The 25,239-nt window shown below is 41.4% G+C and overlaps 1 protein-coding gene across 5 annotated transcripts in view; it reads right to left on the bottom strand.

Moving 5' to 3' along the window:
- Nucleotides 1-25,239, bottom strand: part of KHDRBS3 (KH RNA binding domain containing, signal transduction associated 3) — a 190,531-nt gene that overhangs the window by 21,401 nt on the left and 143,891 nt on the right. For all 5 annotated transcript variants that reach the window (XR_016441505.1, XM_090040695.1, XM_090040697.1 and 2 more), the window contains one exon: nucleotides 18,334-18,416. Coding sequence is in view for 4 of the 5 variants with exons in the window: in XM_090040695.1 (XP_089896821.1) it covers nucleotides 18,334-18,416 (83 nt within the window). In the remaining variant the exon portion in view is untranslated. The remainder of the gene's footprint in view (nucleotides 1-18,333; nucleotides 18,417-25,239) is intronic.

The raw sequence follows: 25,239 nt of genomic DNA, 5'->3' as shown, positions 1-25,239 counted from the left end.
GGGGACAACAGGGCAGGCCCTTTGAGGAGAGGCTATGGGACCTGAGCATGTTCAGCTTCCAAAAGAGAAGGCTGAGGGGAGATCTTGTGGCCTGTTATAAACTAGTCAGGGGGGATCAGCAGGCATTGGGGGAGTCACTGTTCCCCCGAGCACCGCCAGGAGTGACCAGGAATAACGGTCACAAGCTGGCAGAAGGTAGGGTTAGGTTAGATATTAGGAGGCACTACCTCACGGTCAGGGCGGCTAGGGTCTGGAACCAACTTCCAAGAGAAGTGGTGCTGGCTCCTACCCTGGGGGTGTTTAAGAGGAGGTTAGATGAACATCTTGCTGGGGTCGTTTGACCCCAGTACTCTATCCTGCCATGGCAGGGGGTCGGACTAGATGATCTGCTCAGGTCCCTTCCGACCCTAGATACTATGAAACTATGAAGTGGAAACTCATTATTCGGGCACACAGGGATGAAGCCAGGAAGGCGAAAGCGTAACCCGAGTTGCAACTAGCAACGGATGTACTTGTAGAAACCCTTCTTGTTAGCCTTCGTCCAAATCGCTGATGAAGAAATTGAACAGTGCAGGCCCAAGGACCAAGTCCTGGGGACTCCGCTGCCCACTTCCACCCTGGTTGAATATGACCCGTCCACCACCACCCTCTGAGTATGACCCTTGAGCCAATCTGCAATCTACCTGACTGTGTAGGCATCAATGCCACAGTCGCCTAGTTTTTTAATGAGGATGGGGTGGGAGACAGTGTCAAAGGCCTTGCTGAAGTCTAGAAAGACTACGTCTGCGGCGACACCTGCATCCACTGCCTTTGTGACCTGATCATAAAAGGCAATCAGGTTGGTCTGATATGACCTGCCCCTAATGAAACTGTGCTGGTTGCCCTTGAGCATCATCCCTGAAGCCAGCCCATCACAGATGTGCTCCTTGAGGATCTTCTCAAAGAGTTTCCCTAGGATTGAGGTAAGACTGACAGGCCTATAGTTGCCCGGATTGAGGTAAGACTAACGGGCCTATAGTTGCCTCACCTCAGTCCTGGAAAAAATCATGGAGCAGATCCTCAAGGACTCCATTTCTAAGTATTTGGAGGAGAAAAACGTGATTAGAAATAGTCAGCATGGATTCACCAGGGACAAGTCATGTCTGACCAACCTGATTGCCTTCTACAACAAGGTGACTGGCTCTGCAGATGTGAGGAGATCAGTGGATGAAAGTGGAGACCTTGATTTCAGCAAGGCTCCTGATATGGTCTCCCACAACATTCTCCCAGGCCAGCTAAGGAAGTACAGGGTAGCTGAATGGACTGTAAGATGGACAGAAAACTGGCTGGAGCATTAGGCTCAGAGAGTAGTAATCCATGGCTCGATGTCTAGTTGGCAGCTGGTATCAAGTGGAGTGCCCCAGGGGTCAGTCCTGGGCCCAGTTTTGTTCAATGTCTTCATCAATGACCTGGAAAATACAAAAAGTACACCCTCAGCAAGTTTGCAGATGACACCAAGCTGCGGAGAGTAGTAGATACATGGAGAGTAGGGCCAGGATTCAGAGTGACCTAGACAAGGTGGAAGACTGGGCCAAAAGGAATCTCGTGAGGTTCAACAAGGACAAGTGCAAAGTTCGGCACCTAGGACACAACAATCTCATGCACCGGGACAGGCTGGGGGTGACTGGCTAGGCAGCAGCTCTTCAGAAAAGGACCTGGGGTTACAGTGGACAATAAGCTCAATATGAGTCAGCAGTGGGCCCTTGTTGCCACGAAGGCTAATGGCATACTGGGCTGCATTGGTAGGTGTGTTGTCAGTAGGTCAAGGGAAGTGATTATTCCCTTCTATTCAGCAATGGTGAGGGCACATCTGGAGTCCTGCGTTCAGTTTTGGGCCCCCCACTACAAAAAGGATGTGGACAAATTGAAGAGAGTTCAGCAGAAGACAACAAAAATGGTGAGGGGTCTGAGGGACATTATTGATGAAGAAAGACTGAGGAAACTGGGCTTAATTCGTCTAGACTGAGAGAAGACTTAACAGCAACCTTCAGCTACCTGAAAGGGGTTTGAAAGAGGATGGAGCCGGACTATTCTTAGTGGTGGCAGAGGACAGAACAAGAAACAACAGTCTCAGGTTGAAGCAAGGGAAATTTAGGTTAGACATTAAGCAGCATTTTCTCACTAGAAAGGTAGTAAAACACTGGAACAGGCTACCCAGAGAGGTGGTGGAAGCTCTGTCCTTGGAGGTTTAAGACCCAGGTGGACAAAGACTTGGCCAGGATGATCTAGTTAGGGACGGCCCTGCTTTGAGCAGGGGGTTGGACTAGATGGGACCTGTGCACAGGAAGGCAAAAACCCCAACTGTCCATACCAAATCAGCTTGACCCTCTAGCCAAGAACCTCTAACTTTGGTTCTCGTAACGAGCACTGGCACACCTCAGTCAAAATCCTCAAACTTGGTTGTAGCCAATACCCAATGCCTCTGAAGAAGGCTTAAAAACATCCTGAACACACGTAGCAGAAGGGGGGCAAGTCAGCAATGTCCAGAAGCACCTAGATCTGACCAACCTCTTCTTGAACTCCTCCAGTGAAGGTAAGCTAACAGCTTCCCCAGGCAGCCTATTCCACTGCCTCACTATTTTATCAGTGAGGATGTTTTTCTATGCATCTAATCTAAACTTACTTTGTTTCAACTTAAGCCATTGCTTTGCATCCTCCTCTCTGCAGCAAGAGAAAAAAAGTGCTTTCTGTTATCTTTTAGGCAGCCCTTCAAGAATCTGAAGACAGCTATCATCTCCCTTCAAGGCCCTTTTCTGCAAGATGAATATGTCTAGCTTCTTCGGCCACTCTTCATATGATGCGCCTTCCAAGCCCTTGATCATTTTTGTTGCCCACCTTTGGACTGTCTCTAACTTCTCCATGTCCTTTGTAAAATGTGGGTCTCAGAGCTACACATACTACTCCAGATGAGGCCTAACCAATGCCGAGTAGAGAGGTACTATCACTTCCCATGTTTTGCACCTGCCTCATTTGCCTTTTGTGCAGCTGCAACTAGCTGCAGACTCTCAGAGTCTGTGATCTACCAAGACTCTCAAGTCCTTTTCCAGAGCTGCCATCCAACCACAGGTCCCCCATTTATACTTGTTTGATTATTCCTCCTGAGGTGTAGCATCTTGATTTGTCCACACTGAACTTCATCCCATTAGCAATAGCCCAGCTTTCCAATCTGTCAAGATCCTTCTGAATTGCACTTTTTTTTTTGTTTTCAAATAGGGGTACTACATTGGCCCTTTTCCATTCCTATAGTACCTAGTCCATTTCCCATGACTTCATGAAAATCATTGCCATGAACTCAGAGATATCCTCTGCCAGTTCCTTCAAGTACCCTGGGACAAGGATCATCTGGCCCTGCTGACTTGAATTTATTCAGAGCCAACAAAAGCTCTCTGACAGTCTTAAAAAAAAGAAGAAAAAAAAAAAAATCTCCTGCCTCAGCTTGCTCCCTTCCTTATCTAGATATTCCTTATTAGGTACCTGGCTGCAGCATAATTTTTTGTGAAGATGAAAGCAAAGTAGCTGTAGAGTAGATCTGCCATCTTCACATCTTCCGTTAGGAATTTCCCCTGGCTCGTCCTTCTCTGCCCAACGTACTTCTAGAACCTCTTCTTGTTGTCCTTACCCCTCCTTTGCCAGGTCCAGGTCCTTCTTTAATCTTTGCCTTCCCGATTCACATTTACTTTCATTTTCAAACTGGCGATTGCAATGAAGAGGAACATATTCCTTCCATTAATATATTCTAGAAAGAGTACGTTTAAAACATTCAAAATTAAGTGTGACTTGTATTTGTCAGAGATTTTTTAAAAAAAAAAAAATGAGGAAATGCTAAAATTCTGGATACTTTTCAATTCCTTCCTGTAATAATCACTGCATGAGTCTTAAGTAAGGTTTGAACCTGTAATACCACTGCACAGGTTTCTTTAACTCATTCAATTAGCTTGTAACTGCAGCCGGTTCTCCCTTTGTAATCAACATGCACAATTCAAATAATCTCACATGATTAACATTTCTCCTATGACAAACTAACTAAAACCCTGAAGAGAACTATGCCACACTCTTCCTTTATTAGATATTTTAAATTCAAGCTGCCAAAAAAAGTAGGATTTTCAGTTCACAGAAAATCTAATTTGTATTGAAGGTTGGTTTGGTCTAATTCAGACCAAAACTATTTTTGTTTTTTAACTTCCTGCTAACCAGCACTCTTGGATATTACAGTTACTCAGCTGCTATTCTTGCGATCATCCAAGTGGACTGCTTCAAGTGTGCGCATGGAATGTGTATCAATAAGGCTTGCTCAGAAAGCAGGGAACATACAGCTTCTACTATACATGGTCCAAGGAAAAAAGTCTGCCAGAAATATACCTTATATTCAGTCAAAATTTGTCAAATTCAAGATTTTTGTCAAATACAAGTTCAAACTTAGCTTTGTCAGGAATTTTCCAACTAGCTTTTTTTTTCATGCATGATATTAATGATTCCCATCACTTATAGTGCCCCCTCCTTGCCCCCAAAGAACTTATGTAATGTACACATGCAGAGATAAAAGTTGCAAGGAACAAGGATTTCTTAGGGTGATCTCTTTTTTTTTTTTTTTTTATTGGACCAACTATGCAGTTGGGGTGGAATCATCTACTTGTCTAACAAACCTTACTTCACAAGTTTCCAAACATGACACAAACAAGTTCTGTCTCCACTTACAAGTAAGGTTGCAAAAGCTGTACAATTATGTAGCTCTGCCAGGCATTTCCCAGTTCAATTATCCCCGACTATGCGAGCAAGCTTCCTCAGATCAATGCAACTAAAACAGATATAACAGTTCCCAAAGACAAAGTAGACCAAAGAAACAGACTATAGAACGAACTAAAACAAGGCTATAACATTTTTACCCAGAGCTAACGAAAGCTACTAAAATGCTGAACATTTGCAAACCACTCCAAGAACATTAGTAAGGGGAAAGATGGACAGAGTAGAACAGAGAGTAGAAACTAAAGCATTATTGTAGCATCTATGTATTGAATTAAATCTTCAGATTCAGTGCTTTTTGCTTCCATGGGGCAATATCTGGTACATGGAGCTCTGAAAGTTAAAATTGCACACTTTACTTCTTAAATAGTACCGCTTTTTTGGGAGCATCAGAACTGTACTGTTCAAATTACAGTAACAGGCAGCTGGTTTATTACATCCTGTTCTTATAAGCATTACTGGTTACTCCTTTAACAAGTCAAGTTTTTAATCTGTTTACTATCAAGTGGTTCATTGCTATGGGGATTTTTGTATCTTAGAAATATCTTCAATCATCATTACATCACAAATATCTAGGAAATGGCTGCTGTAGTCTCCATATGCCTATATACTAGCTGTATTTTAAGGGTACTCCTATAATAAATATAGGAGCATTCAGGAGATTGCAACACTGATCTCGTCTTAAAAAACGACTACAGGCTCATTTCAGTGGCAAAGATTTGGCCAGGTTTACTGTCTACAAGTACAGCCCCAATACATTTTGGCCTAACAGGTATGTTGGACCAGGAATTAAGACATTTGTAGCTGTGGCAAAGTAGTTGGCACAATAGTACACAGGCTCCCGTATGACCCTACAAAGTTTCCATACGATGATCAAAATAAAAGCATGTTTTGAATTCTCCCTGTCCCTTGAACGTCTCAAACTACCCTGTACCATGGGCTTGTTTCACATTCTGACCTGGGCATTCCCGTTTTAGTATTACCATGCAGACACTGGACTACCCTACATCTTGTACAACTCTCTCCCCCTCCCATCTTCTGGGCAGAGTGCCCATTTGGCCCATGTGCCAAGTTTTGCTTACATAAGTGCATGCATCGGTTAGGTTTGGCCTACTCTGGCCAGTACTCTAGCAAAGTTTGTGTGTAAGCAGTACATATTGATGAATGTTTCAATGAGGCATACAGGAGTCAGGCACCACCTAGTCATCTTCCTTCTTCCTACCCAGATGTGTTTTCTAAATAGCGAGTTTGGCCCCATTATCCAACAGGCTAATTTAGGCAAAGTCCAGAAAGCCATTTCAGATTACCCTTATCCATTTTTTATTTTCTAAAGAGTCCAGCACACAGCAAAGAAAATGGATGTGGGGCTGGGGCACATGACTTCTGAGGAGATGCTGAGGGAGCTTGGCTTATTTAGTCTAGAGAAGGCAGAGGATTTAATAGCAGCCTTCAACTACCTGAAGGTTGGTTACAAAGAGGATGGAGCTGGACTGTTCTGTGGTGGCAGATGACAGAATAAGAAGCAATAGGTTCAAGTTGCAGCAAGGGAAATTTAGGTTGGATATGAAGAAAGACTCCTCTCCCGAGGAGGGCAGTTAAGCACTGCAAGAGGTTACCCAGCGAGGTTCTGGAATCTCCACCCTTGGAGACTTTTAAGTCCTGGGTAGACAAAGCCTTGGGTGGGATAATTTAATTGGGGAAGGTCCTGCTTTGAGTAGGGGGTTGGACTAGATCTTGAGGTCCCTTCCAAGCCTCATTTTCTATGATTTTATTTCTGATCCAAGGGAGCTGCCTATTTTCTGCCATGGGTATTGCTCATGCTTCTGGGCTTTGCTGGTTGCTGCCCCTGCCCCCACCTTTTCTGTTGTTTGTGTCACTGAGTTTTTAATTCTTCCTAGAGGCACTGGGTTGTGGCTATAGCTAGGGCTGGGGATTGTGACTGGGGTGTGCCAATTCTCCCTCTAGGAGCAAAGCCAGAGGTCCCTAGCTAGATGGTCTTGCCCCCCCTCAAAGTCAGACAGACTGCCCTATCTGGGGCCAAGAAGGAATTTTACCCCATGGTGAGACTGGTATGGACTGTGGGGAGTTTTCCCTTCCTCTGCAGCAGCGGGCATGGCTCTCTACTGGGGACCTCTTCAGCATATATTGACAACATTGTATAGAAACAGGGTATTGGCTGCTGTGGTTCCCCTGCTTTACCTGGGGAAGTTTAGGGTGTTAGGTCTACGTTGTGTCAGGGTTGAGGGTAGCCTTATGTAGAGATTAGATTATGGTTTGGATGGGACTGTTTGGATAGGGAAGGGGGTTGAACTAGATGACCTATGGAGATCCCTTCCAGCCCTACTTCTCTACAACTATGACTTCATGCCCAAATCCAAGGAAGCAACAGGATTTCAGTCCTCTTGAGATTGGAAGGGACCTCAAGCTTCTTCTCATCATACAACCCTCGGGTGTTGTCTGAGGGTACAAATACCTTTTCTGTTGCTTACACAGCACATCTATAAGTGTGTTTATTGATAATTCCTCCCCCTTCCAAAAATCATTAGCACAAACAAGATAACCATTAGGTTAGCAAACTCCACCCAGCATACTTTTCACTCCTGTCTCCAATTCACTGGACAGGAGATCTATATATCTCATGGTTATCTTGTTTGTGCTAATTATTTTTGGAAGGGGGGAGGAATTATGTACTTTCAATATATATATCTTCACACTTTCTGGCCTCTAGACAGATATACATGGAAGATACAAGCATGTATACACATGTAAAAATCCTTATAAACAAGACAATACAAATTAAAAAGGAAAGTCAAATGACAGCAGACTCATTTTCAGTTAGACGCTCACTGTTATCCTGTTTGTGCCAATTATTTTGGAAGGTGGCTTTGCAAGAAATTATGCCCTTTCAAGAAGCACATCTGTAGCAGGTGCTCTGTAAGCAACAGAAGAGGCATTTGTACGTATCATACGAAATCAAGTCAAACTTGTGGATAGGACTGATCAATTTCTACAGAAAAAAAAAAAATCAAAGCAATCTGCTACTAGCATTAAGATGCAGAAATTAAATGTTGAAAAGCTACAGTAACAGACACCATTTTACATTCACTACATATTTATACACCTGAAAATTGATTGCTGACAAGTCTAACAATAAAAATTTAAAATATTGAGCATCCACAACAGTGTTCACAATTAAATTTTAAACACGAGTAGAAATACCTTCACAGAACAGCTCCACTATCAGTACATTCACAAAGTTGTACTAAAATTGTCCTTATGTGAAAGTACTACTATCATATGTTCAGCATAGCTTTTTATTGTACTTGCTAGAAAACACATATGTGAGCAACTCACAATTTTATTGCGTTTACTGTTACAAAATATGGAGTTAGAGCAATACCATTACTCTTATTTTATAGATGAACTGAGACATGGAGAGATTACTGGTCAAGGACACATGAGAATGGAGGAGCTAAAGAATTTAAACCACAAATTCCAGAACGTGAACAGTGCACCCTCTGTTTGTGCAGGGAGTTGGATTAGACAACCCTTGAAGTTCCTTTTAACCCTATAAATTTTAAACTCCAGGGATGAAGGATGCAGCATTATTGTTTTTGGTGCTTGGATGCCACGGCAGAATCCAGAACCGAGTTTAATGCCTCAACTATCCAACTAAAACGGATGGGGAGAGTTAGCCAGCTCAGCTACAAGCTGAAATGCTGAAGATTGGTGTACTTTAAACCCTACCCTTTCTGGGGCTTAGGCACCTTGCATGTGCTACCTAGAAATAGCTCTATCCACAGTCCAGAATACTCTCCTGAAAATGGGAAGGGTTTATAAAAGGCCAAGGAGGAGCATTTAAGGCAGGGCTGGAGCTGAAGAGATGGTACTAATGGTGGCAGCTGCGTTTTTATACAATAGCTCAGTGATTAGAGCACCGACCAGTGTTACACATCTAGGTCCATTTCTCTCAGACTGAGGGGACCAAAACCCAAATCCACCATTTCCCAGACAGCATCCTAAACACCAGGGTACCAGAGATGAAAGGACTTTCCTCTTCCTTTTGAGGATTTTGTACAGTGCAGGAAATAATTCAAGTTTAATGGATCTAGAAAGAAGGAGCATCAGTCTGTAACCCCCCCTTGTTCGAGCACACACCTGGGAGTGCAAGAGCTCTGGGTTCTGGTCTCAGCTCCAGGGACTATTTCAGAACAGTGTCCAACGACTGTTCAGTGTACCCTATGCTTGCTTTCTTTTGGAGGGTAAGGCACTCTCCTTGGGGGTGAAAGATGTAGCTTTGACTCCCTGTGGTCCCCTGGACAGAAAGAGAGCTTAAAATCCTTGTCTGCCACTTGATGTCTCTTCTGCACTATACAACAGCTTCAAGAAGAGATGGAGAGGACTCACTGGTTGAGGAACTCCCCAGGCAGGAGGGAGATTTGAGTTTCAGTCCTCAGAGACAGAGGCTCTGTCTTTTCTTTTTTTTTTTCCAACCCCCACCCCCCTTTCCTTAAGTAGAAACTTCCAGCGCATTGTGTCCAAATTCTTGTCAGGTAGGCAGTGAATGCCTACAACAGACATTTCAGAGCATGTCTTCCAAATCAAGCCCCTTAGGGGAGACAGGCAGCAGAGGTGTATGTATTATGCATCATGTATTATGTATCCTCTTCTCTGGATCCTGACCAGGCTCAGGTGCAAGCAAGGAGCTGAGCTGCTCAGCTCTGTCAAGACCGAGGCACTTTGGGGACAAAGAAGCAGACCTTTAGGAGCCTAGGGGGACTTAATGTCAAAAACTAAGGTTTCTATCTAGTTTACATGCATTTGGCGTTAGGCAACACTTAAGCAGGTGTCTTTAGGGTTTCAGTTTTGCATATGGGCTCCCAAATTTCATCTAGGGTTCCTCTAAAGGTTTCTCTAAAGCATGCCACAGATTTTGCTGTATATGGCTATATGACCAGACAGTCCTCTTCCTCAACACCCCTATGTGTTTGGCTCCTCATGCTTGTTCTTTCCCCTACTTAATTGTGAATGTTTCAGGCCCCAAAACTGGACATGACTTACCAAGAACCATGCACATATACAGCACTGCAGAAGCACTATATTAATTTGATCAGAGTGCTGCATGCATATTAAAGGATCATGTTTTCACACTCTTTAGATGGGTAATTTAAATAATGCTCTATAATCCAATTCCTAACAGGTAACATTAGTTGAACAAGCTAAACGTACAGAAAAACCACAGGCATGTTTAAGCAAAGCATGGCTTCCACACTGAAAGTTCATACTAGCTTGACTGACCAAGTCCTAGTGGTACAAAGAATTTCAAAATTAATATAAATTCCTTTATTCCCTTCTTTAATAAATCGGTATAGTAAAATGAAAAACAGAAGTATGAAAACTGATTGAGCACTCTGGTATATATAAACAACTACTCAGATTATTAGTGTTAAAACAGACAAAATAGCATCAAGAAATACAGAACACGCATGCGACTAAACCAGCAGTGGGCAAAATACGGCCCGCAGACCAGATCCGGCCCATGAAGCCATTCTATCTGGCCCGCAGGGCCCCTAAAAAAATGTAGAAAATTAATATTTCTCTGCCCTTGGTTCCTGTCAAAGATGTAGGAACCAAGGGCAGTAGGACCCAGGGGAAGCCTAGTGGGCTCCAACAACAGCGGGGCCTGCCCTGCCCTACAGCCGGAAGCCCCAGCCAGGGTTTCTGGGCTGGGAGCGCATGGCTGCCCCAGAGTGGGAAGCTCAGGTAACAGTGGGGGGGGACCCCAGGCAGGGAAGGAGTGCAGGGGTGGGAAACTGCCCTTCCCCACCCACACCCAGTGTCCTGTACTGCAGCTGCTTGCAGACTGCGTGGGCTGCAAGTGCCTGCAGTGTGGGGCACCAGGTGTGGGAGGGGCCGCTCCCTCCGCCCCCCCCCAGCTTTTCCCTGGGCTCCTTCCCTGCATGGAACAGGCACAGGCAGTCCCAGGCAGGCTGTGAGCAGCTGCAATGTGGGGCACTGGGCGTGGGGTGGGGAGGGGCTCCTTTCTCCGCCCCTTGCGCTCAGCACCACCTGGTAACCTGGCTCCACAGATGCCTGCCAGCCCGTGCCCTGCTTTGGGCCCCACCGGTGCTGGCCTAGGGACATTGGTCCCAAGATGGTGACCAGGGGGCGGGGCACCTGTCAAGGGGCAGGGCTACCCATGCAACCCTCGACAGTCTGCCAAAACTGGGTAAACAGCCCTCCACCCAAAATAATTGCCCGCCCCTGGACTAAACTATATCAGTTAAACTTCCTCCCTTTATTCACTGTCTACACTGAGTATTTTTACTGTATCCTCAGCGAAGACATGACTGAATTAATCATTAAACTTGTTGAACAAGAGTTGCTAGTTCATTTCTTTTGTTAGCCTCAAATAAAATACCAAGTAAAAACTGGCTCACATGGATAACCTCCCTATTGGAACAGAAACGCTTACTAAAACACTGCTTTGTCTATGAAAGCTTCCATACAAACACAGACCTTCAAGTTCAAAGACATTTTTTTGGTTTCAATTTAAATGATTCTGAATTTTTTCCCTGCTCAAAACATGCCTCCATTTGCTAAATTTAAAAGAATTTCAGGCATTTAAAAAAAATTCTTCAAAACGTAAACTTGTATAGACCAGAAGTATGTATTATGTATCATTATAGTAGACATAAAAAGAATTGCACTGAAAAAACAAAATGCAATGCATTCATAAATACATTCTTGTGTTTAAGGAAGGATTTGAAGAACATCATATTTAATGAGAATCAGACAAGATCTGTTGCATCCAGAATATAGGCCCTGAAAACCTCATGTCCTTTTAGGAAAATATATTTATATTCAAGAACTTAATACAGAAAAATAAGACTTGTTTTTTGTTGAACACATTTTGATTTTAAAAAAATGTTATATTTAAGAGCCTGCAAGCACCAGCCATCAACACACAAAAAACATATTATGTCTAGTTATGCCAGTTGGTTTACTCTCAGACTTTTTACACTTGAAACTGTTAGCTCAGTTCCTGACAAATTTCTACCAGAGGCTGAAATGTTATGGATCTAGTCAAGTACCTTTTAAAAGGAAAGACATTCTTATATCTCAAGCCCGCACATATTTTTGCAGCTTCTAAAAGGACAGAACAGAAATAGTTCTTTACACTTTTAAAGAAGTGCTCTGAAATCGGAGAAAGATTAAGTATTTTGTTTTGGGTAGCAACATTAATCACTCTTCCCTGACAGTAAACTTAAAAAGGAGATAGTAAACCTTTAGGGCTGTTGGACAGGTAACAAAAACAGTCCCTTTTTCAGCAACCTTGTCACATAATCTGAGTTTTAGTAACAAACCTCATTCTCTACCATGTTAACTCTCCGCAGCATCTGTCACTGCTATGAATGGTTGATCATAAGTACCTCTGTAGTCATCTCAATGCTATTAAGCAGATGGCAGCGCTAAATCCGAATGATGTACTACATCTCCCTAGTGGACTTTGTTTCCATATACTACCATTATTCTACAATTCCTCAGTGATAAATCTTATGTATTCTAGAGAACATTAAATAGTGAGCTGACAACAGCAATTGATTTATTATCAGTAGTTTGCCTTTGCCCTATTATTGTCTTGCAAACACTTGTGTAGATCATGTGTGGAATTGCCAGGGGATAGAGACTGTTGCCCTAATGTTTCTATGGCATGTTTTAGGAAATTTTAAATTTAATATTAACAAAATTTTGCCTTCCAGTGAAATTTTTAAATTCTGGTCTGCAGATTTACAGCAAGTCCCTGTTAAAACTTTCTTCTATATGTTATCCTAATTGGATGATTTCTGTGATTAAAAAAAATAAATCACTCCAGCATTAAGCTATTAAATACCAATTTCTCGTGATCATAAATCTTAGTAAAAGATCACTGCCTGATGTGCAGTTTTATGAACATCTTTACTGGAATTCAGTTTTGTTGTGTACAAACACATACACATGAAGTCAATAAAAAAAAAAACAAACACATGCGTGTCAGTCACTACCAGGGAGCAAAAAAAGGGTTATTGTTTTAAGAGTATTTAACACCTGTGGCTCAAGCTATATTTAAAACCAGTAACTTCTGCACATACAGAAGTAACAGTATATGTTAAATTATTACCCATCTATGCAGGATAGCTTGCATGAAGAAATTACTGAACATATAATGCAGAAGTTGCCTGCAGAAAACTATATAGCATGGCATATGGCAACATTAATTTTAGTCTTTTTGCTTTCCTTAGTTTGGCATGGAAAAATCTACCAGGAAAGTTCATAGCTTTTGACAGTTTCCATTATACTCTGGCTATTTACAGAATGCTGGCTGGCTGACAGTGGCACAAGTGTTTGCTAACCTCCAATTTTCAAAAGCCAAGCAATATTGTTGCTTAATTCATATTAGTACATGCCTAATTTTTTTTAAAACTTTAATTAGACTGCTTTAGCATTTTAAAATTAGTTTTAGTAATTCATATGAGCTTAAGTTTCATTTGAAATTAACCCCTAAATGTTGTGTTGTAACACAGTTTTCTCTCTCTCTCATTAAAGTCAATGGAAATGACTAGCTAAATCTAATCAACTCTGAGAAAGATCTACTTAAAATGCACTTTTACTGCCAAAGGTAATTTGTTAAAAAAGGCCCCTGAAAATGCTCTCTATTATTTTTTGATTTAAACGATAAACAAGTGATGTGGTTGATGCAAAATTTTAATAACCAAAAACAACTGCAGAGAAACCTCAAATACGGTCTCCTACCCTGATGATATGACAACAGGTTTTCAAGCGAAGCCCAAGACTGACTGGCATCAGGAATCACCACCCTTAAGCACTATTACAAAAAACCGACATGTCATCAGGAGAATTAAAAGTGACATCACTTCAACTCTCGCAGCTGGAGACTGGTGATTACGACAATATTGGTGATAGGGTGGATGATAAGAGAGGGAGGGTAGCTTGCATAAGGAGAAACATTTGATCATGAGATTATATTAGGAATCAAATACCCTAAAACACAAAGACAAATAATAATCATATCACTCCCTCCAATCTCCATCAGCTACTGACATCTCAGGAAAATGGTAAAGAGGAAGAGTACATAGGGTGAAGGGTAGAGTACCAGAGGTTAAAGATATCCAGTTATATGGAGAGAAAAAGTGCGTGTGGAGGGAGGTGGGAGGGTGAGGAGTGGAAAACAAGAATACACTTTATTTTACAAAACTGTACTAAATGTCAGCTTTACATTAAAAGATGTGCCGGCATGGGATAATGATCTCATCACAAGTCTGAAGAAAAAAATTCCCTTTTAAGTAAAAGACTTCACTATTTTCAGAAAAGACGACTTAAGATGCCTGTTATTTAACAATAACGATTGCAAATAGTTCTCTATTCTCAAAATGTCTTTTTTTGCAATTAGGAATCCTAACAACAAAAAGCAGGCAATGGGAACAGCATAGGTAGTGCCCCTGACTAGTGCAAGTGCATTTCTAGAACTAGCGCCGTTGCTAGTGTTTTCTACATTAAGTGTGGGGAATCTCTCTGAATCCTATGGCTTCTCAAAATAAGGATTAACTTTTTAAGTGCCCCCACTGTACTACACAGGAAAATTGTTCTTTCAATGTTGACTGAGTATGAAGAGGCCTGTTAATCCCAGAAGAAACACAGTATAGTAAAACGAGAGAGTAAACAGCAATTTAATTATAAATCCATTACATTTTAAAGTATTACTTGGTGGTCCTTAAAAACAATCAGGCATTTCTTAACCTCTTTTTCTCATTAATACCTCTTTAACCCTGGTAATTCGAAAATTAATTGAGGATACTCATGACAAAATAGGAGGCTATTAGAATGTCCTTAACTTTTGGTATCATAAAATAAAACCTTACAGCTATACACACACATACACACACACACACGAATAAAAGCATGTACTGTGTGTTATCTTATATTCATTGTAAAATTAACGTTTTAAATGAGAAAAGCATACTTTTACAGGCTAATCTTTAAAACATGAGAATCCTGTGCCTCAAACATGTCATTTTCTTTCTTGCTTTTATAATGAAAGCAGGCTATCAAAATGGTTTAAAGCTATATATCAAAGTAATTTCCTTCAATTTCCTCCACAATTTGTGTCATAATAAACACATTTAAATATATTCCAACATTATAAGAATCTCTCAGTGGTTGCAAATGACACATTACAATATGGGCAACCATTTGATTTTCAAATTACAGACAGGAATGTTGTTCAGTGTAGCTCAGATGGTTGTTTAAAGAGCTTTGGTTTTACCTGCCAATATTTAGGGATAATCCTTGTTGCCAAGCTGTGCAACATGCAAGAAAATGTGAGTCTGAGTCACAGGAGAAATTTCATGTTTTTCTCCACCATGAATTTTTCCTACTTTGTGAAACGAATGTTAAAAGAAAATTCAGTTTGGAGTCCAGTGTCCAGTACAGCAGTGCCCAACCTTCTGGTCCTGTGGGCTAGATGAGTGAAGCAGGGCCAGTCCATAGGGCAGATCCTGCAGGCAAGATCTGGTTCACAGACTAGACTCGGCATGGGGTTTGAGTGCTCATGTAATCTTGCATGTTGGTGTGGCTTCCACGCAGCAGATCCAGCTGCAAAGGACCCCTCTGAAAGCTGTGGCAATTAATACTGCCAGCACCCCACACAAACTTCTGGCCTTATGTGGAGCCCCATGAACTGGATGACATAGCCCCATATGCCACATGGGCTAGAGATTGGGCACCACTAGTCTAATGCTTATGCTGTGGGACTATAGTACAGACATAACAGAAAAGTAGCCACATTAAAGTAGTTCTGCAGGCCTGTGCAAAGCTTTGGTCGCTGATTCGAAGGAGATTTGGCGGCTAAATCTTTGAATCCGAATCTAAATTGGAACCCCCATTCATCTTTCCAAATCGAATCAGAAGCCTCCGACTCAAAATCGGAGAGATTCTACCATAGACACAGCTTTATATGTTTTTCCTACGTACCTCGAGGTACTAGGTGTGGCTTGTGAATGCTGAGATGGTGGGACAAATGGCGCATCCTACGGGAGCACAGGGGAGTTCCCCCCATGCTCCGTGGTGGACCCGGAAGTGGACCACAAGTACTTCTGGTCTACTCCCAGGTCTGCCACACAAGACCCTCCCTCTGGCTTGGCAACTTGTGCTTCTTGGGTCTGAGGGGCACTCAGGGTCCCCCCCCCACAAGCCCATCACTGAGCTGGGGGGGGGAGGGGGCATGGGAGGGTCCCAAGGATGCTCAGCAGCACCTGGAAGTGGAGTGGACGTAGCCCTCCCGCAAATGCACTCCTGTGGGATGTTCCATTTGCCCCAGGTACCACGAAAAAAAACGTATAAAAGCTATGTCCGAATCGCCAATTCTCCAAATCAGAATTGAATCTTCAGATTCAGCTCAGTCGAATTGGGACAGTAATCTGAATCCACAAATTGAATCGCTGTCCCCCAAATTGAATACTACCCACTTCACACACCCCTACAGTTCTGCACAGGTCACACAATAATTAACATTTCATGGACAACAATCAGTACATTACATTGTATGTTCCATTTTCACGTGTGCACGCACTTAATTTGGACATCCACCAACATTTTTAAAAAATTACACTAGTTGTTTATCAAAGCCCAAACCCTAGGAAGAACAAATCCCAACAACTTGTTTAGTTCAGTAGCAGTGAAACCTAAAAGTGTGCGTACTGAACTGTCAACACTAAAACAGCAAAGCAAAATAGAACTGGCACCATCTGAAATTCAAGTGTGAAGACTATATTTGGTATGATCTCTACTAAGAAAAATAAAATCAGGTTGCCTGCAGTTGTTCTTTAATGGCATGCTGCACAAACCCATTCTCTGTAGGTCCTGTGAATTTACACACGAAAACAATGATCCTTCATCAACTTTTGGTGTCTTACAAACCTTGGCAGGAGGGAGATTACAAGTACTAATACGTTTCACGGTGGTCAGAGATTTCAAAACATACACAAACGTCAGACAAGAACAGTGAAATCTGAACTTCACTGCCAACGTTTTACTTTGACCAGTTTGGCTTATGTTGAGAATTTACCTCTGAAAACAAAAATCTAAACTCATGCTTGACAAGATGGCATCAAAATACTTCCTGAGTTGTCAGGGGTAGACTTGCATTTTTCTCAACTGTGTAGTGAAAATTAGGGTCCTTGTGATTTCTCTGGTCATACTGCACTTCTACAAAGGGCTTAGGTAAAAAGTGATCCTATTTTTTCCTGGTAGGCTGAATACTGTCATTTACACTAGTACACCCTTAAAATTACTCCAAAGACCAGTTATATCTGCCTCTACAATTAGATACATAACACTTTCAAATCCAAGTCACTATAAATACCAGTAACAAGAGCAGGATCATAAAACCAGCTTATCTGCATATAGCATTTTTAGCACTATGACCGCAACAAAATATTAAAATTCCTACAATAAGCAGCACCAGAATGTGTGAAATAATTGCATTAAATCTACAGGCACTGACAACTATACTTTTTTTCTTTTGATTCTTGATTGTTCCCCTCCCCCGAAGTTCCAACAAGTGAGTAAAAATCCCTTTATTTTCTTCAAAAGAATGCACCTTCCAAGCACCTCATCCTATAATTGTAGAGCAAATTGCTTAAGACTTCTGTCCTCTGCAATTTGGCATATTTGAATCACAAAAGAGAAAAGAAAAACAAAAAAACCCCCCAAGCTATAAATTAATATGGGTTCATTATTTCTCAGAGTGTTTCTTTTCTCATTTGTAAGTGGAATATTACTGTAACTTTGAGCTATGTCAAGAATTTCAACAACACCGATAAGGCTCTGTTTGCTCAGCTAAGAGAAAGCAAAATCCAGAGAAAACGAGAATATCTTCCTTACTCTGATGGGGAAAGAAAAGCAAAATTATAATCCTGTAGATTTTAAGGGGGGGGGATGGGAATCACTCTACAGAAAACTAAAGCAAAATGTGGTGTCAAAAGGAAATGCAAGCACGTTGTCTGTATTTTAGAGTACTGCTGAAGTATATGAGCAAGATACTTCAACGCTGCTTACTTCAGGCGAATGGCCAACTCAACAAGCTCTCCACGTCAGATGATTCAACACCTCATACAAATAATGCCTCTTTCCTGAAAAACATGGGTTCCCTTTAGGGAATTATAAGAAAAACAAAAAAAAAAAAAACCACAACACCTCTTGAGAAAGCCTCCTGAAACTGCTGAAAACAATTTGTGGTTATATATTTTTTTCCAGATACTTCAACTCCTTGTTTTTCTTGTTCCTTTCAACCGCCTTTGAAAGCAATTTGTCATCTTTTGTACTTACCTGACACTAGAGAAATGCATAAGACCACAGGCAGCTGCTAATAAGCCTATTAAACAGTACAAATGTTACAAAATAACATTAAGAAGAAATGATTTTGTACTGAAAGTAAAATTAGCTATCTGATACCAGGAGTCTTCAGCTATAAATACAATAGGGTATAATTCTTACCTTTGTGCTTGGGTGCTATAGCTGTTATCATAGGAATCATAACTTTGCTCATCATAAGCAGTGCCATATCCATCATCATACTCCTGCAAGCATAAAACAAAAAGATAATTTACAACCCGTTCCATAACCTGAAAGAAAAAATGATAACTACTAATACCACTATCCACTGATATCTAAATTTATGCAACAAAATGGTTTGTGGTTTTAATGGTGGCCTTATTTTTACTCTTCTGGGTTATTAAACCCATTGTATTTTATGGTTACTTACCACAGAGAAACTGTGGTTCTGCAAAAGTTTACCTCTCTATATTAAGATCTGAAGGACCCTTCTCCCCTCTAGCATCACAACATTTCAAGAACCTCCTGAAAACCACTTCTACTTTGGAGCTTTTCTGGTACTAAACATCTGAACTTCAAACTATGGAAATGACCAAACAATCCCAAATGCCTTAGTCTTTGCCACTACATTCACAACTACTCCAAGTGTCGGACAGTCCAGTAACAGAGCCAACACCATTAAAAAGCCACGGCTCCTTTATTAAGCAGGTATTTTACTTCTTTAAAATAGCCTCTAAATATTCTTGCTTGTTTGAGTCTAGTGAACAGCAAAACACTTTGGAAGGCAAGCTGGATTCTAATTAAACAATGGATTGGAAAACTGACCACCCAAAAGAAACATCAGATCTACACGATAAAATCAAGAGCAGAGCCACACAGATAAATGTGCACAACTCCAGATTTGGGGTGGGCAGGGGGGTGAAGAATAACAAAAGCTATGTCTGTCATATTGTCTTACCCTGGTAAAGTGAATTCTAGGTCTGTACAGAACCAATGCTAGCTAACTTTCACCACAATACAATATAAAACTTCATCCATCTTTAACAAGTACCAACTAAAAACTGCATTCCCTCTGCTTTGATGCCCCAGAGGTTAGGAATCGATAGCTTTCTAAAGGCTTATTCTATCTAAATAGCTCAAAGGTCTTACTTGGTTCTTAGGGTATCCAATACAGTTCCCCCAAGAGAAAAAACAAAGCTTTGAGAAGACACATAGGAGACAGATGATCTGATTATATGCAGTTCAGATGCCTCACTCAGTATAAAATCTGGAGTAAAGATAGAGAATAACTCATGCACTCTCCTATAGATGCAACTGCAATTAACATGGTACTGATAGAGATAAATGGAGCAAAGCAACCTTTCAAAAGACCTGAAAGCACACATTAATCCTGTCAACACAGCATTAAAAGTTAGTAGTATGGGTTTTCTACTGGCTGGAAAACACCAGATACATAAGAGGAATCTTCTGATGATAGGAAGCTGAAAACCCATCCAGGAGATGATAAACTAAAAGGTATAGGCAGAATACCAGGAAAGGCTAAATGCAATATTCCATAATCAATTAGATGGGGATGGCACTTGGTGACCGAATATCTGATTCCCATAGACACAACATTTTCTGAAGATAATGGTTCCAAACAAATGGCTTTCTAGACTGTAGCAGAATATTACAGAATACTATTCTGTATCAGAAGTGGTCAAGCAAGATCCTTCCAGCTGAATAATGGAAGAAAAGTAATTCCACGCGAGTGGAACAGATGGCATATCTGATGAGGTATGTAGCAGTGGTAGTGTCCCAGGAAATCTAGGGGGGGTTCATGTACCCATACCGTGTAGCTCACACTAGAGCAGGCAGCATAGTCTAAATCTGTTTTCCTGAAACTTTCTTGACTACCATTGATATTAGTGGAAAGGCATAAAAGGAATCCCTTGGCCGAGCTGAGCGGGACTGTGTCTATGACAGCATTTCCCTTTTTCCAATGAAGCAGAAGCAAGGGTTCTTCACAGCATTGCATGCTGTGAAGCAGTTTATGACCAGATGGGCCTGATCCTCCAACAGCAGGTTCAGAGTCTCTTTCAAAGACCACTTGCATTGTTCCTGCAAGACTGAGCAGTGTGTTAGACATTTTCTTTCCCCGTCAGATGACATGGGCTGCCCCAAACACCAATCCCACAGGACAACTGTGTCCCGACAGTTATGGCAGACAAGAGCCTAATGATTTACTGATGCAGTATGCAGGCATCTGGTACCAACTTGACTATTGACCAATGGCAGAAGAGACATCAGAGCCACACTATTAGCTCTTCTGCAGAATATAAATAGTGTTGGATCTTCTCCAGATCCCACAGCATCAGCGATCAGCTCCTGGTGACATGCTCCCAACCCCCAAAATATTTGCTTAACGTGATGAGCCAAAATACTAAAGAGAGAGGACTGAAATGAATTCCCTTCATTACATGATCAGGGGACTTTTACTATTGGAGGGTCACGGTAAGTTTTGGAAAGCTAATAGAGAGATCTCACACCTGACCCAGAATAGGAAGGCAGGGACAGAAAGAATAATCCTAAAAGAAAGAAAAGGGCAGCAGGCTGAGATGCCCTGCATCTCAGACCTCCTATGGCAATCAAATAAGCCTCAAAGTGGGATGTGGTACAGGGGAGAGTATTGTTTTATCTCTACAACAAGGAAGACCAAATATGAGGTTAGTTCACCTTAATCTCTCTCCATCAAACAATAACCAACAGAACTTGGTTCAATATCCTTCTAGTATTATCATCTCTTGCAGGCTATATTGTTGTATCAATTTTGGCAGTCAAAGACAATACAAAAGGACTTAAGCAATACATTTCCTTTCCAAGTTTCAGTATTCGGTACTTTTCCACCGTGTAGTTTTCTTTTTCATCGGTAGCTTTACCACCTCTCTGGTTAACGATACCAGACTTGTTTCATTTTCATAAGGTTCTTAAGTAATCAGTCACCAGTTCATTTATAATCCACTATTTAAATGTATCAACCTACTTCATCTTCACAACAAAGCAACAGCATAACCCATTCAACCAAAACAAAAGGAACAGACTCAAGGTAAACTATGAAGTCACATGCCCTCTCTTTCTCTAGTCCAATACACCCTTATTATAAAGGCAGGAAAATAATATATGCAAAATAGTAAAATACTCAAATCCAAACTTCTTCTCCCCCCACCCCAACAGATTCCCCTTAAAAAGAAACCAAACATGGCCAGTTTAAGTATGTTTTAAATTTTTCCTACAATTAAGTCTGGCATCTTATGTTGTCATTTTCTCTATATTTGGAAAGTATTTAAATGCTGCATGTTTAATGCGACTTGGCCAGTGTTGCATGTAACCCTCTAGTTTAAATTTTAGATAAATCTCCATAATTTGAATACTTAGGGAAATCAGCCTGCAATTTATTTCTGAAATGAACTTGTAGTTCTCCACAATGTCTTTTTTAACATTGTTTATAAAGCATCAATGGGCAGCACACATTTGGCCATCTAATAACATGCATTATCCTAAAATATTGTGATCATTTACATGAACATAAGTAACCAACTATTGTGCTGGATTACATAGTAGAAATCTGATGAAGAGTTAATTATGCTAGTAAAGTATTTGTTTAAAGAGTTTTGGTGTATTACTGTTCCAGTGTATAAAAATCTTTTTTTTTTTTTTTTCCTTTTTTTGTGCAGGGTGGGAAGGGAAGGGAAAATCCCTCAGAACCAAAGATGATGCCATTTTCAATTTTCCGTGTTCAAGTTGCAACATCCTCCTTTTAAACCAGGAAAGAAGATGCATGACTTCTAAGGGGAAGCAAGCCAACTCCAGAAACGAGTTACACATTTATTACAGAAGCACCAGTTGCTTCCAACCTACCAAAGGTTAAGGACCAAGAAGAGGCTCGTCTTTCATCTTCTGCATGATAGCTTGTTCTGTTGCCAGGAGTTTACCAAGCTAACCTATACAATTCATTCTTCCCAGAATCATTTGTATAAAACAGAAAAGACTTTAAAGTGTGCTGCATACACTATACACAATAATACACATCTATAAATGATGCAAATCACTTTATGAACTGAAGTGTATTCTGGATAACACTTGAACCATAAATTGGAAGGGGGCAGTTTTTAGATTTTCCTCTATAGGAATTATATATGGATTATCTTAAAATTCCTAGATGGGAAATCTTGTTTAAAGGGATTAGACAGTTTTCACATAAAGTGTCTCTGAAACGCACGTAACATGCTCTTCCTCGCCTCACTGAGGCAGCGCCCTTAGGCAAGAGGCAATGTTCAAGAAAGATTTGTAACATTGGTAGACGGTTCTTGGAGAGTGAGGAAAGCCAGAAGGACAGGGCGTAGTGGCATTACTAACAAGTGTCCCAGTGTAAAGTGTAGGAATTTGCAATAGGATGAGGCAAATCAGCTAGGGTAGAAGCAAGAATATTCTTGGAAAGACAAGAGCCCTGAAGGGCAGGAACAGCCATTGGCCTTAATGAAAGGATCTAATTATATTAAGCTAGCGTGTACTTCAAGCCACTAAAGAACTATTAAGATTATTGGCCAGCATCTAAAGCCAACTGGAGTCCTATCACTATGAGTGCTTACATACAGATTGTAGGTGCCTACTTAGAGGGATCATATTTCTATTTTTGTCTGTACTGAGACTAACACACTCCTGGCAGGTGTGCAAGATTTTTCTCCCAACTGATTTATGAAAATGTGAACAATGTTTTATTTTCTGGTGTAATCAGAAAGTCAGGAATGGATGATTGAGAAATAAAACTGAGTTGTAGATGTAATAAAATAAATGAATCCCCCCTGAGGTCAAAAGACCATGATCTCAAGCCCACTTCCACAGGGTCACCTGCCAATTTGGTGAGTGACTCCATGTGTGGCAGTTTTAGACCTGCTGCAGACTCAATACTCAGCACTGCCATCGAGAGATCTGCTACAACTATCATGTTGCTGGTGGGAGTAGGGACCAAGTCTCTTGTGAACAATGAGGTTCAGAACTAGCCATTTCCAAGCCTCTTTGTTGGCCTAAACTCCCAAATTTTGAGCTGAACAGCATAAGCGTAGAGATGAAAATGGCATTGCTGCCCACGGTGTTTGATTAAAAACAGACACATGACTGGTGATTAGCACTGAGTGAGCACGGGATTCTTCAGTCTAGAGACGAGCAAAAAATAAGGGGAAAAAAAAAGGTTCGGATTACAGTGAAATCTACTAATTTAGGATTTGCTAAAGAAGCCTTTCAATTTTACTGGGAATCAGAGCATGCAGGATGGGAAAGAAGACATAGCCAGAGAAACACAAACGTCATCAGTATCATAGTACTTAGAGTCAGAAGGGACCTAAACAGACCTCAGGTCTGACACCCTGCCCCAGGCAGGAACAAGTGTTGGGATCATATCACCCCAGCCAAATGTCTGTCCAGCCTCCTTTTGAAGACCCTATCTATCAAATGAAGAACAGTGACACCGAGAACAAGCTTTTCTATGACAGGTAAGAAAAAAAATCTGTTTTAAAAATGATTTACCAAAACTTCATGAAACCAATATTCAAACAAAAGCTGCCTTCAGATAGGTAATGTGCTTTTTATAAAATGGGAACTGGTGACCATACAGATCTTTCCGAGAAGAAAAACAGCTCACTTATTTAGGCATCTGCACATGGACTGAGGGAACCGAATAATACATGCGACTTTAGCAATACACATTCAGCATCAGACTGCATAGTCTCTGGGTACTAAGCCATCTATTGGAATCCATAGGCCTGAACCGAATGCCAAGGTTCCCAATACAGCGCACACGGTGAGGCAGGGATTTAACAGTGGAGCACAGAAGTCGCGTGCTCAGAGAGGAGCCATGCACATCAGCCAGGATGAAACACTGGGGACAGGTGAGTGCATCCAAGACTACAGCTCTCTGTAAAAGCTCAAATTCCTTTGCGCGCTTGGGATCCCCAAACCTGAACTTTCAGCATGCGCACCGGGTCTATCACAAAATACAATCAAAATGGGTACAGCTGAGACCTCCTCTTACCTAACACCACTCATACAAGATATTTGATTCCAAAGCTCAATTTCCTCCTCTACTTAAGGGGATCTGAATGCACTGTTCCCATATCCAAGAAGAGTGTCACAAACCCCAAGGCAGGGGTTTTTAACCTTTTTTTATTAAGTGTACCCCTAGGGAGGGTGGGGGGCGGCAAGCATCTGAATGTGGAGCAGGGGGGTGGTGAGTGGCTGAGTAGCAGCAGCTGCGGAGCATCTGTGCGGCCCTGCTTTCGCCCTGTCCCAGCCTTGCAGCAGCAGCGTGGGGTAGCGGTGGCTCCATCTCCACGTACCATCTGGCACTTTTCAAAGTACCCCCCGGGGTATGCATTCACCCGGTTGACAATTCCTGCTCTAAGAGACAAGCTATTCTGGGAGGGGCTCTCAACCTTCCCAGTTCCTCTTTGCGTATAATAATTACAAATATAAATCAGACCATAGAATGTGCTATGGCACATGACTTTAAAGGTCTGGGGGTTACAGGAATTGGATTTCAGTAGGGAAAAACCTAGGCTCCTTTCCTCCACTGAATATTTAAAGCATTTTATATTAAGTAGTTATTAGAACATGCCCTTCCCCATGCTGATGAATGACCTAGCTGGTAGGCTATGATGCCATGTTCTTGCTTGGGCCTAACGAATCATTAATTATTCCATTAAACTGATAGGAGTGATTGGAAAACATATTTTCCTGACAGTCAAGGGGGCCTGGACCAAGCTTTCTGCTGCTTTCCCCACATTCACAAAAAGTTGGCACTACCAACTAATGGCCACTAATTAGTTTGACAAATGCTGCCCCTCTGACTTTGCCACCCTGTACAACTATACAGTTTGTTCATAACACGTCAGTTCTGCCTCCATACACCGCATAATAGCTTATAGCCTGGAAGAGGTAGGTTCAAATCTCTTTATGCAAAAGAAGAAATGGAATCCAGGATTTTATTTATTTATTTTTTAAAATCGGAGGAAGATTTGATTTATTGAGTCATTT

This window comes from Crocodylus siamensis, chromosome 3 (genome assembly GCF_052110815.1).
Source record: "Crocodylus siamensis isolate JL-2025a chromosome 3, ASM5211081v1, whole genome shotgun sequence".
Classification (NCBI taxonomy): Eukaryota; Metazoa; Chordata; order Crocodylia; family Crocodylidae; genus Crocodylus; species Crocodylus siamensis.
This window is presented reverse-complemented; position numbering and strand designations above follow the sequence as displayed.